Raw genomic sequence first — 17,688 nt, forward strand, 5'->3', positions numbered from 1 at the left:
AAAGATTTCCTCTGTTAGTGATTTTAACCCCTTAATCCCCACATGGATTAAGCAGCCCATTTTTAAGTAATTAGATCATTTATGATCATTAGGATTTTTTCAACATACATTTTCTTAAACATCTTTATTGCAGTATAATTGCTCTACAATGGTGTGTTAGTTTGTGCTGTATAACAAAGTTAATCAGCTATACGTATACAAATATCCCCATATCCCCTCCTTCTTGCGTCTCCCTCCCACACCCCAATCACCCCCGCTAGGTGGTCACAAAGCACCAAGCCGATCTCCCTGTGCTGTGCGGCTGCTTCCCACTAGCTATCTCTTTTACGTTTGGTAGTGTATATATGTCCATGCCACTCTCTCACTTCGTCCCAGCTTCCCCTTCCCCCTCCCCGTGTCCTCAAATCCATTCTCTACGTCTTACATTCATTTTTAAATAACCCATGACAAAACTGGATAAATCATTTGAAAATTACCTCTTTACCAAATTTTGCAAACAAAGCAAAGCAAAAAGACTTTTCTGGGTCCTCAGGAGACTGTTTCTGACTCTTTGGACCAACACCCTGTCAAATAAAACGGAATTAGTTCAGTGAATGATAACCAGGTAATCCTGTGTCCTAATCCGGCAGTTCCCAGCCTTCCTTCCAAGGGGAACCATTTTCATGTTGCTCAGGCCTCATGCAGAGGGGAAGGGAAATCAGCCCTGAAAACGTTTCAGGCGGAGGCCAGCGAGAAACCGAGTGGGAGGTGGGAGGGGCTTGCCGGTCAAGACCCAAGGCCTAAGTCTGCTCCCTGTCCCGGTGTTCTGATGCGCACACCTGTGGGCTGAGACACTGCTTGCGCCCAGGGCCCCCGGACACAAACCCAGTTACTCTCCAACCTCACGGGCCACCAGATCCCCTGGGCGGCCTGGGCAAAGGCTGCTAAGAAGCGGCCCAGAGCTTCTGACGAGGTGAGCCTGGAAAGGGCACGAGTGATGCTAGTGATGCCGGTCCCAGCACCCCATCAGAACCCCTGCAGAGCCAACGTAATCAGCCAGGTGTTGTGAATCAGAACAGAAAATGCTACTGGTTAAACTTGAAAGAGTGTCATCCAATTGCCACTCACATTATCAGTCTGTCAAAGCAGAGCTAATAAAATGAGTGGACTTTACAACTGCAATATGCTGCCATGTCGCATTTTGGAAGGCATTTATACACACTCACGCAACCTAAGGAACACAGGACTATTCAGTGTCCTTCAACAAACACGTACCTCAAGGTATTTTATTTTCTTGGCATTTCTCACAGCAATAGATAGCAATTTGTAGAAACCACTAATGAATGGCAACCGTGTAGACTGCAGAATTAATTCGTAGGCAAAGGAGCATACCCATGGCTCAAAAAATTCTACATGTTTCTCAGGAAGAATCTCCCTGTAAAAACAAATGTAAAGCTCAATGTAGAAATTCTCATCATATACTATTTTTATTCAGCTTTGAAATTATAAGCGACATAATCAAAACCAAATCATAATCTATGATTCCATTATATATCATTTTCAGGTATATCTATATTCCTTGTTTTCCCCACCTGAGGATCTTTTAAATGTATTTTTTTTTAAGAAAGATAAATCTCAGCTGCTACATTTAAATAGATTTTAAGTTTCATACAAGCAATTTCAGATTTTAAGTCCTACTATTTCATTTCTTATATCTACATTCCTATATTACAGCCAATAATTGATAATTTCCACTCTTAAGCAAATAGCATTTCTTAAATACCTGCAAAATTCCACCAGGTTGATGAAAGCTGAAAAATCTTTAGGTTTAGCCGGATGCAAGTTAGCAGCTGGATCTGAAGTCGGGCTCACCCAAACACCAGCAGCTTCATTTTCATCCTTAAAAATTATTGGTACCAAAAAAACACTGTAACATTCAATCATTCAACAAATGACACAACAAGTGACTCCACAGCCAAGTCCTGAGTCTTTGAGGAAGGAATGCAAAAGTGAGGAGGTACAGACGGGCCTCGGAAGCTCACAGTAGGATCAAAATGACGGGACCCAGAGAACACGCAGCACGGGAAGCCACAGGGGACACTGACGGGGGCATAAAGGTGCACACACAGAAAGACAGGGTAGGTGGGGACTATAACTTCTGCACAGGAGCAGTGGTACTGGACAGAGGCAGAATCTCATAACATAGAAAGGATCAGTAATGACGTGTAGGTTTCAAAATGAGAAACAGAGGAATGGTTACTATTATTAGGTAATACAAAAATACTAACATATTCACTTTGTGTTTCAGATTCAGGTGGAAATGTCAAGGGCAGGCTGGAGTCTAGACCTACTTGGGAAACGCTAACCTCAGAGGCGACAGCTGACCCGGCGGACAGTGCAAGGGGCGCAGAAGACACAGAGACTAGGACACGTGCTCCAAGAGCAGGTGTGTGGCCAACAGTCTCAGGGAGTCCCTATGGGCATGTTTGCTTATGAAATTACTTTAGACGTGAATAAATAAGAAGCCGTAAAGAGCAACAGACCACCCCCCAGTGTCCCCTTCAACCTGTGTAAAAGCATCACGAGTGCAGCCAGGTTGACGAGGCCCAGGGCCCACCTCTGCCCCTGCAGGAACCCCTGACCCAGTGGCCTCAGGCTCGGCCGCGGAAGCCAACAGGCAAAGTCGACTGAGGGAAGCACGGGCTCAGCAGTGAACTGAGTGTGTTCCACAGAGCCCACGCCCACTGACTTGAGCCTCATCACCTGAGTGCCTCGTGATGAGGCCTCCTCAGAGCGGACAGCAGCTCTGAACCAGCAGTTTCACGCTGGGTCCCACCTCTGAGCCAGCCAGGGAGACAGTGCAAGACCACAGGAGCAGGGGGTCTTCCCTGTCCGCCCTGGCCTACCTTCTACGGACTCCAGAGCACAGAGCTTGGAGTCTCCCCGGGTATCAACCAGAGGAACGTCAGGTTTCCCGATCCTACTGCAAAAGGCCGCCTCTACACTAAGCAAGACTTGACTCTGCTATTGCTGAGGAATGAGGAACAATCCTCGTAACAACTTTTTCCAAAGAGTTGCTTTAACTTATTAAACATATAAACTACTATCTAGTAGTTCTGAATAATCTAGAACAGAATATTTTCTACACATTAGGCAATGCAAATAAAAAAGTATCAATGACACGTATTAATGCTGATAAACCAATTTCCTGCGATCTCTACAAGTGTGAGATTTGCTCATACTGCAGCACGCAGAGTTAGCACAAAAAGGATGCAAAATTATTACTGACAAGATCTTCTAACCTCTTGTTCCCCAACACTCTTTTTCAGTGTAAGATCCAATTTCTCGATAATCTTCAAAACTGATTTTACAAATTCATCATAGAGCAAACGATTCAGACTTGGAAGAGAAGAATTCACAAAGAGAAATGCTTCATCTGCTAAAAGAGAATCCTTAAAATAAAGAAAATAATAAATGTCAACATACTGTGCAAAAAAGTATCAGTACCAGTATTAAATAAGCATTATGATACATAAAGATGTATACGTATATTCAGGTATTATGGAAACTCCTGTGTAAACTATAGCAGATTTACCTCAAAGTTTTCAAGCTGGAAAATGTAGATTCCTTCCTAAATTATTAAGACAATACCCTTTCAGTTAGACACGACTTACGCAGTCATGTAACAAACACAAACAGTAGTAAATGAGAAGACTTAGGCCAATCCTTGTCAAAGTATTTACCACATTAATGGGTGAGTGTGTGTGTGTGTGTACACACATCGGTATACTATACATGTTGTGTCTATGTGCACATGCACATGCATGTACATATGCACATATACACGTGTGCACATATAAATACGCATGTACTCACACATACATGCATGCATACATATGTATAAATATATATCTATTCTCAGAATGGATTTAAAGTATTATAATCTATTATTTCTTTAAAACTGAAATATTGTACCATTCCAAAAATACGGACCAATTACTCTGCCTTTACTCAAATAGTCTATGAAACTTAACCTCAAAATGTATCTAACATCACATATAAGAAAACATATTTTAGGTAAAATTATTAAGATTGCTATACTATTTTGCCTCAATAAGAAAAACTCCTAAGATTTTTCACAGGATAGGAACCATCTATTGACAAACACTGCTTTTCCTAGGCTATGAATGCTTTGTCAAAGACTATGTTAAACGGTGGCCAGAACGTGGCTTAGAGCAGACACCACTGAAACACCTGCCAGAAACGTAGGAGGCGTGATTCTAACCGTGAGAAACAGCCGTGCACCCATCTCCTTCGTACCTACTACATCAACCTTCAGCTTTAGCAAATAAAAAGAGCACATCTCTCCCGTGGTGATAACACTGCCTGCCATGTTCTTTTTATCCACCAGCCTGGGTCTGTTTGAAAGAACAACTCTGCACCAATTACACTATGTATGCTGCTTCTTAAGCTAAAATGAGGACTCAGCTATGGTAATTCATTAATTTTAAATGAGTTCTATGATTTTGTTCCTTTTGATTTTTTTCAAATCTCACTTTAACTATCCTAACTTACACTGTTTTCATTTTTCATTACCTGAAATACTTAAAAAAAAAAAAACCCTATTGAAAGTTAGTAAAATATACTTCTGAAATAATTCTTAGGTGTAAAACTATGGAGACTAATAAAGAGGAACTAAGGTACTTGTGTGGCTTTAAAATGGTCGTTTTTACCATCATCTGGTCACAGCTCAGGAGATTTCTAAAAAGATCCAAATAGTCTTTGTACGTGGGCACTCGCCATTTGCCGGTTCTAACTTCCCCTGACACACGGTAGTCCTCAGACTCAGGCTCAGCACCCTGGTGGGAAGACAAACATCCAACATTGAGGACAGATCAGAGAACGAGCAGCACTGCTGCACTTTCACTTTCCGATGTCAGAATTCTCTAAGCTACAACAGTCACCAGCTGGAGACTCTTAATTTGTTTGAGGAAGATAGTATATTATGAAAGCATAATAAAAAAGCTGGAAAAATCACCATTTTCTAACTAGGACTAAAACAGTGATGCACTAACAAGTATTTCAAAACAATATCCAAGGTATGTGTTATATGAATAATTTACCTCAACTTCTTATACAGATCTCTCATCTCATCCTATTTCCTGTTAACTTAAAGTAACTAAGACATGCCTCCCATAATATACCTAAGTATTTTGTCCTACAGCTTAGCTTCAAGAGAAAAAGATCCCTTTTTGTAAAAATGTATGTATAGCAGTAAGGTTATGTTTAAGGATGTCTCATAACCATCACCGGAAAAAGTACTTAGGTATTACAGCCTATACTTTTCAAAATGTAGCTAATGGCTAATAACAAAAAAGCCACTTTTGTATATTTACAGACTAAAAACTCCAGCAACATCTTTAGCTTTCAAGATGACAGAAGACTAACTTTCAAATCATACATTCAGAATTTACCTTTTGAAGGATCACTGGTTTAGAACATATTCTGATTAAACCTTGATGCACTATAAAAAGAAAATGAAAACAAAAAAGAAAAATACACTGAAAAATATAACCACTCAATAAAAATGACAGCCATTATCTTTTTGAACATAACTTACCTCTCAAATTTTTCTCTAAGTTTGGTAATATCTTTTAATTTTTTTCTTTAGTTTTAAATTTTAGACTATTAAGATTCAAAAGCAAAAGAAAGGAAAAAAATTCAAAAAATGGATAGAAAAAGGATATTTTGGTCCACTGAAATACTAGGAGTTCTCCAAGAGGCATCAAAAGATACAAAAGAATTTGGCAACCAGATGTTCTTTATATCAAACAACATGTTAAGTATTACCCATTCATCGTCCTCAAAACAAGTGAATTCCAAACTCACCCATGGTACTAATGCAATTCCAGAGAACTGGTCCTTTTTCTGCCAAGGCCAGGAAAACTTTCACTATGGCTTTGCAACACACCAACTGCATTTTTGGACTGTACTGGGGGAAACTGTCTATCTGCACGACCACGAGGTGCTCCAGAACTGGCATGTGCACCTCAGGAACCTGCCAGAAAGGAGAGCACACGAACAGCTAGGGCAGGCAATGAATAACTACAGGGACCATACAGACAGTCACAGTAAACACGACTCCATTAGACACGTATCAGATGAATGAAAAACCAGGATTATTACCTATTCTGCTAACTTATTGCTGTGATTGTCTAAAAAAAAATCAGAGTAACTGTCTAAATGATACTTAAGGTGCAATTCTACCCCAAGCAGCAATCTTAATCTTTTAGAAAAGATACAAAGTAACAAATAATTTTTCCTACTTTGGGAACAAAAAGTCAAGTTGCATGACAAAAACCGTACCGATACAACATACTACCTAAAAATGTCACCTTGGGGACTTCCCTGGTGCTCCAGTGGATAAGACTCCATGCTCCCAATGCAGGGGGCCCAGGTTCAATCTCTAGTCGGGGAACTAGACCCTACAGGCATGCCACAACTAGGGAGCCCGCCTGCTACAACTAAGGAGCCCACGTGCCACAACTAAGACCTGGTGCAACCCAATAAATAAATATAAATAAATAAAGATATTAGGGGAAAAAAAGGTCACCTTGACCTCAATGTGCCCGTACTGAATGCATCTTAACCTGCTACATTATCAAATTACCTGAAGAACTGAGGTAAAATAGTCAAAATTGTGCTCCGTTTAATCAACTATCTCACTCACCGTATCAAGGTGAAGCAAGACACTGGCAACAGACTGGAGGAAGCTGGGCATCTGGTAGACGTGGTCCTCGGCCGTGTCCGTCTCGGTGAGGAACAGCTGCCGGCAGCGCTGAACAAGCTCCACGAACATGAAGCCAACGTCTTCTGCGTTTATAACCTTGCAAGGCTTTAGGGAAAGAAAACAAGCCTCTGTCAACCTTACCAACCTCAAAATAATGGTGTTTAAGGTGTCGTGTTAAGCCATGTTGTTATAAACTGAATGTTAACAAGCTTTTTAATGGAGAGGAAATACAGATATAAAATACAGTGTATGTCCTAAAGATGCTTTCTGAAAAATCTGTAAGTACATTCTGAACAGTTATTAACACACAACACACCTATTGAATCCTGTGTTCTAGGCACTGGGAAGATGGAAGTCATCAAAGAGAACTGGGTGCAGGCCCTGCCCAGAGGCCACTCGCCCAGAGGAAGAGGCACAGCACACGGCAGCCGGAGGCACCTTCCTCACTCACACCCCCGGCTGTGCCGTCCTCCGCCCGGCCGCGTGCTCCTGAGGCCCCTGAGACTTCGGCTCGAGTCCCTCCTCCAGGAGACTCTGGCCGCTGTATCTCTGCCGCGTCCTCTCCCTTCCTCCCTGTTGGTCATGTTCTGGCTACACTACGGCACCACAACAAACAAGTCCAAGCTGGCCAGACCTCAGGGTCTGAAGCTGTGAAGCCCAGGCTCTCGGTCACCTCTGAGCCTTCTCACACAGTTTCTTCTGCCCTGAGTACACTGAAAGGAGCCGCAGAGACAAGTGGAGATACAGGTTTATCTTTAAGGGGAAAGGATCATCTGCAAACAAATGAGGAAGCATGAGGGAAGGAGTGAGGAGTGGTGTGGAGGGCTGGAAACAGACCCCCAGACCCTACAACAGGGAAGCAGCCGGGGAGGCAGATCTGCACAGAGGCAGGGAGTGACGTCCTCTGTCGAGTGGGAGCACCCACGGCGGTGCTCCACGCCCCTACACAGACCTCACGCAGGCGCAGGGGCTCTAGCTAGCGTGCCAAGTGTCACCACCAAACTGCGCCTCGTCAACAATGGGCAGCGCGGCAGCAGGAAAAACGTGGTGTTTCTCGTCTTCGGGTCGGAGTTATGTCTTGGTTCTGTCAACTGTTCACTGTGTGCCCTTTCACGAGTTACCTAATTTCTCTGGGCCTCAGTTTCCTCACCTGTAAAGTGGAATCATATTCCTAAAAGCTTGTGGGAGAGTTATGGGTATTTGAGATAATACACATACAGAATCCTAGTACACAGCAGGCACTGAAAAAAACAAGTTAATGACAAAGCAAGTAAGAACAATATTTTCACAAGTGTGAGATGCTATTCAAAATACAATAAAGTACATTCCTTTAAACACTCAAGTGAAACTAAGAAGACAAGAGTACATTAATGGGCATACCCCTGCAAACAGTCCATATCCACGAACAGCGATGGACAAGTCCTTGCTGTTTGCGTCCACGTTCCTGATGATGCCATAGAACTGCTCCATGAAGTACCGCAGCTTACTCCTGTGCGTCTCTGCGTCGTTCGCTACCATAAAAGAAAGCTGCAATGGCATAATGTTTACTTTAGAGACATTTCTAGGAAAACAAAGGAATCTCTCCAAATGTGAAAAGGCTAGAACTGCTGAATAAGACATTAGCAATGTGTTGTCACAGTTCCACAGCTGCTTTTACTCATAAAGAACCATTTCTTCCATCTGTTGCTTAGTCTCCAACAGGTTCAGAAAAGGTACTTTCTCAAGTAAGCCTTTATTATATGTGACGCTTTTTTTTCCCTAGAGAAAGGGGCTGAAAGAGACCAGGTAGATGCAGGAAGACGTTTGCACAAAACACAGGCTCCGGACGAAAGCTCCCTGATGAAGCAGAAGGCATCTTTAGACTCATCTGTGACTCATGGTGACACAGAGCTGGGCAGCCCAGTGGCCGGTGAGTTCAGTCACCAACAGACTGGGACCCACAGGAGGGACCACGGGGACGGCTCAAAACTAAAAATCAGAAGGAAAGACAAGTGTCTTATATAGTTTTCTGAGTACAGGTCTTTTACCTCCTTAGGTAGGTTTATTGCTCCTTAGGTAGGTACTTTATTCTTTTTGTTGCAATGCTGAATGGTATTGTTTCCTTCATTTCTCTTTCTGATATTTTGTTGTTACTGTATAGGAATGCAAAAGATTTCTGTGCATTAATTTTGTATCCTACAACTTCACCAAATTCATTGATTAGCTCTAGTAGTTTTCTGGTGGCATATTTAGGATTATCTATGTATAGTATCATGTCATCTGCAAACAGTGACAGTTTTACTTCTTCTTTTCCAATTTATATACCTTTTATTTCTTTTTCTTCTCTGACTGCTGTACCTAGGACTTCCAAAACTATGTTGAATAATAGTGGCGAGTGAACATCCTTGTCTTGTTCCTGAGCTTATAGGAAATGCTTTCAGTTTTTCACCATTGAGAATCATGTTTGCTGGGGGTTTGTCATATATGGCCTCTATTATGTTGAAGTAGGTACCCTCTACACCCACTTTCTGGAGAGTTTTTATCATAAATAGGTGTTGAATTTTGTCAAAATCTTTTTCTGCATCTACTGAGATGATCATATGGTTTTTATTCTTCAATTTGTTAATATGGTTTATCACATTGATTGATTTGCGCATATTGAAAAATCCTTGCATCCCTGGGATAAATCCCACTTGATCATGGTGTAGGACACAAAAAGATGTAGAGATATACCATGTTCTTGGATTGGAAGAATCAATATTGTGAAAACGACTATACTACCCAAAGCATTCTACAGATTCAGTGCAATTCCTATCAAATTGCCAGTGGCATTTTTTACAAAATTAGAACAAAAAAATCTTAAAATCTGTATGGAGACACAAAAGACCCCGAAGAGCCGAAGCAGTCTTGAGGGGAAAAAACGGAGCTGGAGGAATCAGACTCCCGGACTTCACACTATACTACAAAGCTACAGTAATCAAGACAACATGATACTGGCACAAAAACAGAAATACAGATCAACGAAACAGGATAGAAAGCCCAGAGATAAACCCACACACCTATGGTCAACTAATCTATGACAAAAGAGGCAAGAATATACAATGGAGAAAAGACAGTCTCTTCAATAAGTGGTGCTGGGAAAACTGGACAGCCACGTGCATAAGAATGAAATTAGAACACTCCCTAACACCATACACAAAAATAAACTTGAAATGGATTAAAGACCTAAATGTAAGACCAGACACTATAAAACTCTTGGAGGAAAACATAGGAAGAATACTCTTTGACATAAATCACAGCAAGATCTTTATTGACCCACCTCCTGGAGTAATGGAAATAAAAACAAAAATAAACAAAAGAGACCTAATGAAACTTAAAAGCTTTTGCACAGCAAAGGAAACTATAAACAAGACAAAAAGACAACCCTCAGAATGGGAGAAAATATTTGCAAACGAATCAATGCACAAAGGATTAATCTCCAAAATATATACACAGCTCATGCAGCTCAATATTAAAAAAACAAACAACCCAATCCAAAAATGGGCAGAAGACCTAAACAAACATTTCTCCAAAGAAGAGATATACAGATTGCCAACAAACACATGAAAGAATGCTCAACATCATTAATCATTAGAGAAATGCAAATCAAAACTACAGTGAGGTATCATCTCACACCAGTCAGAATGGCCATCATCAAAAAAAGTACAAACAATAAATGCTGGAGAGGGTGAGGAGAAAAGGGAACCCTCCTGCACTGTTGGTGGGAATATAAATTGATACAGTCACTATGGAAAACAGTATGGAGGTTCCTTAAAAAACTAAAAATAGGGCTTCCCTGGTGGCACAGTGGTTGAGAGTCCTCCTGCCGATGCAGGGGACACGGGATCGTGCCCCGGTCCGGGAAGATCCCACATGCCGTGGAGCGGCTGGGCCCGTGATCCATGGCTGCTGAGCCTGCACGTCCGGAGCCTGTGCCCCGCAACGGGAGAGGCCAAAACAGTGAGAGGCCCGCGTACTGCAAAAAAAAAAAAAAACTAAAAATAAAACTACCATATGACCCAGCAATCCCACTACTGGGCATATACCCTAAGAAAACCATAATTCAGAAAGAGTCATGTACCAAAATGTTCATTGCAGCACTATTTACAATAGACAGGACATGGAAGCAACCTAAGTGTCCATCAACAGATGAATGGATAAAGAAGATGTGGCACATATATACAATGGACTATTACTCAGCCATAAAAAGAAACGAAATTGAGTTATTTGTAGTGAGGTGGATGGACCTAGAGTCTGTCATACAGGGTGAAGTAAGTCAGAAAAAGAAAAACAAATACCGTATGCTAACACATATATATGGAATCTAAAAAAAGAAAAATGGTCATGAAGAACCTAGGGACAAGACGGGAATAAAGGCACAGACCTTCTAGAGAATGGACTTGAGGATACGGGGAGGGGGAAGGGTAAGCTGGGACAAAGTGAGAGAGTGGCATGGACATATATACACTACCAAATGTAAAATAGATAGCTAGCGGGAAGCAGCCGCATAGCACTGGGAGATCAGCTCGGTGTTTTGTGATCACCTAGAGGGGTGGGATAGGGAGGTTGGGAGGGAAGGAGATGCAAGAGGGAAGAGACATGGGGATATATGTATATGTATAACTGATTCACTTTATTATAAAGCAGAAACTAACACACCATTGTTAAGCAATTATACTCCAATAAAGATGTTAAAACCTTAAAAAAAAAAAAAAAAAAGAAAATGTACAAACAACAAATGCTGGAGAGGGGGTGTGGAGAAAAGGAAACCCTCTTGCACCGTTGGTGGGAATGTAAATTGATACAGCCACTATGGAGAACAGTATGGAGGTTCCTTAAAAAACTAAAAATAGAATTACCATATGACCCAGCAATCCCACTACTGGGCACATACCCAGAGACAAAACCATAATTCAAAAAGACACATGCACCCCAATGTTCACTGCAGCACTACTGACAATAGCCAGGTCATGGAAGCAACCTAAATGCCCATCGACAGACGAATGGATAAAAAAGATGTGGTACGAATATACAGTGGAATATTACTCAGCCATAAAGAGGAACGAAATTGGTCATTTGTAGCATTGTGGATGGACCTAGAGACTGCCATACAGAGTGAAATAAGTCAGAAAGAGAAAAACAAATATCATATATAAACACATATATGTGCAATCTAGAAAAATGGTACAGATGAACTAGTTTGCAAGGCAGCAATAGACACAGAGAACAAACGTATGGACACCAAGGCGGGAAAGCGGGGTGGGTGGTGGTGGTGGTGGTGTGATGAACTGGGAGATTGGAACTGATATATACACCAATATGTATAAAATAGATAACTAATAAGAACCTGCTGTATAAAAAATAAAATAAAATTCAAAAAAATAAAAGCTCAGACACTCAAGATGAATCTAATTCATTTCTCTCTCTCTCTCTCCAGTGTAAAATAAGTCACTTTGTTCTCCACAATTTCTCACTCTTAAAATGCCTTAAAAAAAAATGCTCATTCAATAGGCAAAACAATAATGGAAAGAAGAGTGAAATTGGAAGACATCCACTACCTAATTTCAGGACTTAATATAAAGCTGGAGTCATCAACACAGTGAGGTACTGCCGTAAGGACAGACAGAAAGACAAATGGAACAACAGTCCACAAATAAACCTCCACACATGTAGTCAACCGCTTTGTGACCACGGTGCCCAGGTAAGTCAATGGGGAAAGAAGTCTTCAACAAATGGTGCTCGAATCAAAAAAAGGGGGAAAAATTAACTTCAAACGTTACTGTACGTGATACACAAAAACTAACTCAAAACGCGTTATAAACCTAAACGTAAATGTTAAAACTGTGAACTACAAAACTCCTTGTGGAAAACTAGGAGAAAATCTCTGCAACCACGGGATTAGGTAAAGTTTTCTTAGGGTATAGAAAAGAGGACCAATTGGAAAACTGGTAAATTGGACTTAAACTTTAAAAGTCCTGCTCTTCAAAAGATACAGTTAAGAAAAAGACAAGGGAAGCCACAGAGAAAAACTATTTGCACTATTTTTAGAAAAGGGTTTGTCTCCTAATTGTATAAGAAACATTTACAGCTCATTAATAAAATGACATACAACCTGATTTCAACGCAAGCAAAAGATCTGAAGGAACACGTCACAAAACAAGACATAAGAATGGCAAACCACTACAGGAAAAAAAGATCATCAACAGTCACCATGGAAATTCAAATAAAATCACAGTAGGGTAACACTGTACACCCATCAGAGGGGCTGAAATTATGTCTGCTCCAGAGCCACGAGAACAGTTGGCAAGGGTGCTGCTCAGCAATGTCCTCAGCTGGTCCCGTTACAAGAGCCCCCGCAGCCCAACCCCTGGTAGCCACGCGTCTGCTGCTGCATCTGGGACTCTATTTCTGTTTTGTGGATGGGTTCATTTGTACCCTTTTTTTAGATTCCACATGTAAGTGCTATCTTATGAAAAAATAAAATAAAATAAAGCAGTAAACGCCCCAAGAGTCCCTACAGGAGCTGTGGGATATGCCTGCAGCAGGACAGCAGCTGTGCCCCAGGTGCGTGAGGGCTCCCAATGCCGCTCTTCAGAATTTCCATCAGTGCCGCCCCAGCCAGTCTCATTCCCGCCACCAGCCCACCCTTGGGTGTTTCCAGCTGCCACTGGGCGCTCAGAACCACAGCACCTGCTCCTTGGCCAATGGAGACACCCAGCCACCTGCAGGCTCCCCCTGCATCCACACCCCAGCTGGACGGAAAGACCCCAGGGCAGGTGGGCTCATCTCAGTCACGAAGCCACGGAGACACAAGCATCTTGTCTTAACATGGCAGCTGATGCTGACCCCCACCCTCACTGGGCCACCGGCTCCAGGGAGCCCTGGCCTCCCAGCCGTCCCTCCCTGCCACCACGTCTTCCATCTAGCCTTGGCTCTGAGGCCCTGATCCGATCTGGCATCTTCTGAGGTTTCTTCCAGACCTGCCCATGCGGCTGATGGATAAGCATGCTTTTTCTTTAAGTACCATGGAAACTAATGGATCAACCTGTATTTACTTTTCAAACGTTCATGCACAAGACTGGAATTTAATTTTTTGCATAGAAAGAATTTTAAACAGTACCTGTTTCAGGAAAGATTCCAGAGCTGAATATGCAGCTTTTTTCAATTCCATATTTGTGTGGCTACACCATTTCGACAGTATTTCAAATAAGGAAACGTAGTTGTCCAGGAGGCAGGTGCTAAACTGAGATGCATGCAGGGTAAATATGGACAAGCCAGCTGCAAATGCAAAATACATCACATTTGAAATAAGACAACAAAGGGCGGAACAAAGAGCTAAGAAAAAGCTTCAGGCACACGTCAAGTTAAAACTGTGCTCACAAAGGAGGCTCCAGCACCCTCACTCTAGTGACCCAGTGGTGCCCCGAGACCTCTGCTGCCCCCATCCTCCATCTCATCGACAGGCCCGTGACTCCCAAAACAAAGGTCGGAAGTAGGATCAGGGTTTATTCAGATAAAGTCAGAATCAAACAATCTGGATCCCCTGAGAGTTGCTCTGAGAGTTGCTCTGAAGAGATTTTTTCTGCAATCATGTGATCTAAGTGTGACCATCTCAACCAGCGCCCAAGAGGCCCCGTCGTAACCGCATGGGAGGCCTCACAGGTGTCATTGCACTGACTTTCACTCACAGTTTAAGCAAACGTTCACTCAATGCATTAACTTAATAATCTGAAACATTCCACCTCATTAAATATAGGATCTTACCCAAAGGCACCGCGTATCTCTTCAGATCAATCTATTAAAAAAAAAAATTTACCATCAATGTTTGACAATCACAAGGCTCAGCTGAACAAGAATTAAGAGGAATATTAAATCTTACCTGAGGACAGATTGCCTTTAGTGCAAAATCAAAAATCTCCCTTGAAGTCTGGGGATCTGGGGAAAAACAGAAAGCAGCCGCTGTCACACAGCATAATCGTATCATCTGACCGAGCTCACAAGGTCTTAAAACTAACAGCTCTGTTTCAGACAGCACGGCCCCCTCCTCCCTCTCCTGTCTTCATCCGACGGACCCTTAAACACTCTGTCCCGCGTGCGCTCTGACAGCGACTGGCGCTGCCTGTGCCGAGCTGGACTCTGCTCTGGTCTCTTGGCATCAGCCGCCTCCAGAGGGGCCTCCCTCAGGCATCCTGCAGGCCTCTGCGCCCAGGCTCCCGAGCTGACCCTGCCCACACACACAGCTGTACATATCCTATCTCGGGAGACTGCCAAGGCCATGTCCTGAGGTCTCCTTTCTCCCACAGGATCCAGTCCTACGTGGTGCATGCACGCTAAGTGTGGATGCTGCACAGCGGCCACAGCTAGATACGTCCGGGACGAAAAGCCAGGTTCTGGCCTGCAGCTCAATAACCAGTGGACGGACTTCAGCTGCTCACTGCCACCAAGAACCATGGCTCTCGGCGCTGCACTAAAGCACACCTCAGCCAAAGCAGGCAGGCAGACCTCGTAAACATCAAGGCCCAGACCTGTTCGTCACAGAAAAATTACAGCGCGGAAGCCCCTCTCACACTGACCCCGCGTTCTGTGCGACCTCACCCCTCCCCAGCGCTCTGCAGCAGGCAGCCCAGCTCTCATGAACCCGACCACAGCCGGCAGCCTGGACGCCCGGAAACCCACTGCTCCCGCTGCCTGGAACATCCTCCCCAGCCCCTCCCCAACAGGCCCCTCGCCACCCTGCAGGCCTTTGCCTCTCGTCACCTCCCCAAAAAGAACCGTGGGCTGTGCACCTCCTCCATCTCTCCATGCTCAAGATTCCCACTCACAGTACCCGGCGTGCGTGCACAAATGAACCCTGAAATCTGCAGAGCTTGTGCTCCTCGTCTGTCTTCTCACCACACTGAGCTCGCGATGGCAGGAACCCAGGGATTCCCATCTCTGAGCCCAGCACCCAATCCATCACTCTTCAGACAGAAGACACCCGGCAAAGACATGCTCTATGAACAAACGTATTAGTTCTGAGTATTACCGCCTGAAGACACATAATCACAGCGTGACCATAAACTGCAAATTTTAGCCTCAGACCAAGGCTTAAATCCCAGTCCTGCCACGTGCTGGTTACATTAGTTTCCTGTCGCTGCTGTAACCAATTATCACAAACTCAGGAGCTTAAAACAACACAAACTTATTACCACACAGTTCTGGAGGTGAGAAATCTGAAATCAAGATCACAGGTACAAGTAGAAAACTCTCTGAAAATGCCCTGAGGACCAGCAGGACAGAACTTGCACAGCTGAAGGCAGAAAGCAGCCACGCAGACGGGCCGGCGCAGTGTGGCCTGCTCCCCCAGCAATGCGACTGCAGGGTCCGGACCCACATCGGGCTCCCCAGCTGGAGACCCTGTACCCGCAAGACAAGCCCCCAGAACATCCGGGAGAGCCAGGGGACTGCAAGGAACGAGAGCCGCTCCCCCCGAGGCCCAGCACAGGGGCTGCAGCTCGAAAAGCACCTGGGTCTCCTCTCCCATGAAGGAGTGGCATGGACTCACTCCAAATCGTGTGCCAAAGGGGTAGGGCTCTGCTGGCACGTTCTCAGGGTCCCCAGGGGCTGGCGAGCACCAGATGCTGGCTGTGGGGGGGGGGGGGGCTATGGGAGCCCTGTCCTCCACCGAGCTGGCCGGGTACTGCCAGCCCCTTTCTCACTCCCCATCTTACCCGTCACAGCCCCGCTCACCCCACCCGGTTTCAGCTGCAGACCCACCACGGCCCGCGCTCCTCCCAAGCAGCCCACGCCCCACCAGTCCTGGTGCGTGCCCTCTGCCGGCACCAGAGCCCCTCCAAATCCACCCCTGCCTGGCCAGACACCTCTGGCCAGCACCAGCATCCCCCAACGTGGCTCCTGCCCCAAGGGCTGGCCGCACACACCGGAGCACCAGCAACAGCTGTATCCGGGCCTCAGAGCCCAGCGCACACAGTAGCACACGGGAGGCCAGCCTGGCCTGGCCACACAGGGGACGCTCCTGGGGCACCCGGCTCCAATGCAGTCTGGGGGCACTGCACTACCGGGCCCCACAGGGCACCTTCTATACCAAGACCAGGAAATGCAGCTGACCTACCAAATACACAGAAACAAACACACAGAATCAGGCAAGATGAGGAGCCAAAGGAACACGTTCCCTCCTGCACTGCCGACGGGAAAGTAAACTGCTGCAGCCACTGAGGAAAACTGTGAGGAGTTCCCCAAAAACTCAAAAATAAAACTACCACGTGATCGAACTACAATCCTGCAGCCTATGGAAGGAAAACCACATTCACAGAAAGATAGACAAAATGAAAAGGCAGATAACTTTGTACCAGATGAAGAAACAAGACAAAACCCCAGGAAAACCACTAAATGAAATGGAGATAGGCAACCTTCCAAAATAAAAATTCAAAATAATGACAGTGAATATGATCCAGGACCTCAGGAAAAGAATGGAGGCAAAGATGGAGAAGATGCAAGAAATGTTTAACAAAGATGTAGAGCAATTAAAGAACAGATACCTAAAAGAATTAAAGAACAAACAGAGATGAAGAATACAGTAAGTGAAATGAAAAAAACACTAGAAGGAATCAATAGCAGAATAACTGAGGCAGAAGAATGGATAAGTGATCTGGAAGACAAAACGGTGGAATTCACTGCCACAGAACAGAATAAAGACAAAAGAATGAAAAGAAATGAAGACAGCCTAAGAGACCTCTGGGACAACATTAAATGCACCAACATTCACATTAAAGGGATCCCAGAAGGAGAAGAGAGAAAGAAAGGACCCGAGAAAATATCTGAAGAGATTGTAGTCGAAAACACCCCTAGCATCAAAAAGGAAACAGCCACCCAAGTCCAGGAAACGCAGAGTCCCAGGAAGG

General features: G+C 44.1%; 1 protein-coding gene across 9 annotated transcripts in view; it reads right to left on the reverse strand.

Annotated features, from left to right (window-relative positions):
- Nucleotides 1-17,688, reverse strand: part of PRKDC (protein kinase, DNA-activated, catalytic subunit) — a 164,571-nt gene that overhangs the window by 134,315 nt on the left and 12,568 nt on the right. For all 9 annotated transcript variants that reach the window (XM_081258465.1, XM_081258461.1, XM_081258460.1 and 6 more), the window contains exons 8-19: nt 14,667-14,722; nt 14,552-14,582; nt 13,908-14,065; nt 8,150-8,296; nt 6,710-6,874; nt 5,869-6,037; nt 5,454-5,503; nt 4,713-4,838; nt 3,282-3,431; nt 1,763-1,878; nt 1,255-1,414; nt 477-563 (exon numbers count right to left, since the gene is read on the reverse strand). In XM_081258465.1, coding sequence (XP_081114591.1) covers nt 477-563; nt 1,255-1,414; nt 1,763-1,878; nt 3,282-3,431; nt 4,713-4,838; nt 5,454-5,503; nt 5,869-6,037; nt 6,710-6,874; nt 8,150-8,296; nt 13,908-14,065; nt 14,552-14,582; nt 14,667-14,722 — 1,415 coding nt within the window. The remainder of the gene's footprint in view (nt 1-476; nt 564-1,254; nt 1,415-1,762; nt 1,879-3,281; nt 3,432-4,712; nt 4,839-5,453; nt 5,504-5,868; nt 6,038-6,709; nt 6,875-8,149; nt 8,297-13,907; nt 14,066-14,551; nt 14,583-14,666; nt 14,723-17,688) is intronic.

Source organism: Mesoplodon bidens (genome assembly GCF_964165515.1).
Source record: "Mesoplodon bidens genome assembly, chromosome: 16".
In the NCBI taxonomy this organism is placed as follows: Eukaryota; Metazoa; Chordata; class Mammalia; order Artiodactyla; family Ziphiidae; genus Mesoplodon; species Mesoplodon bidens.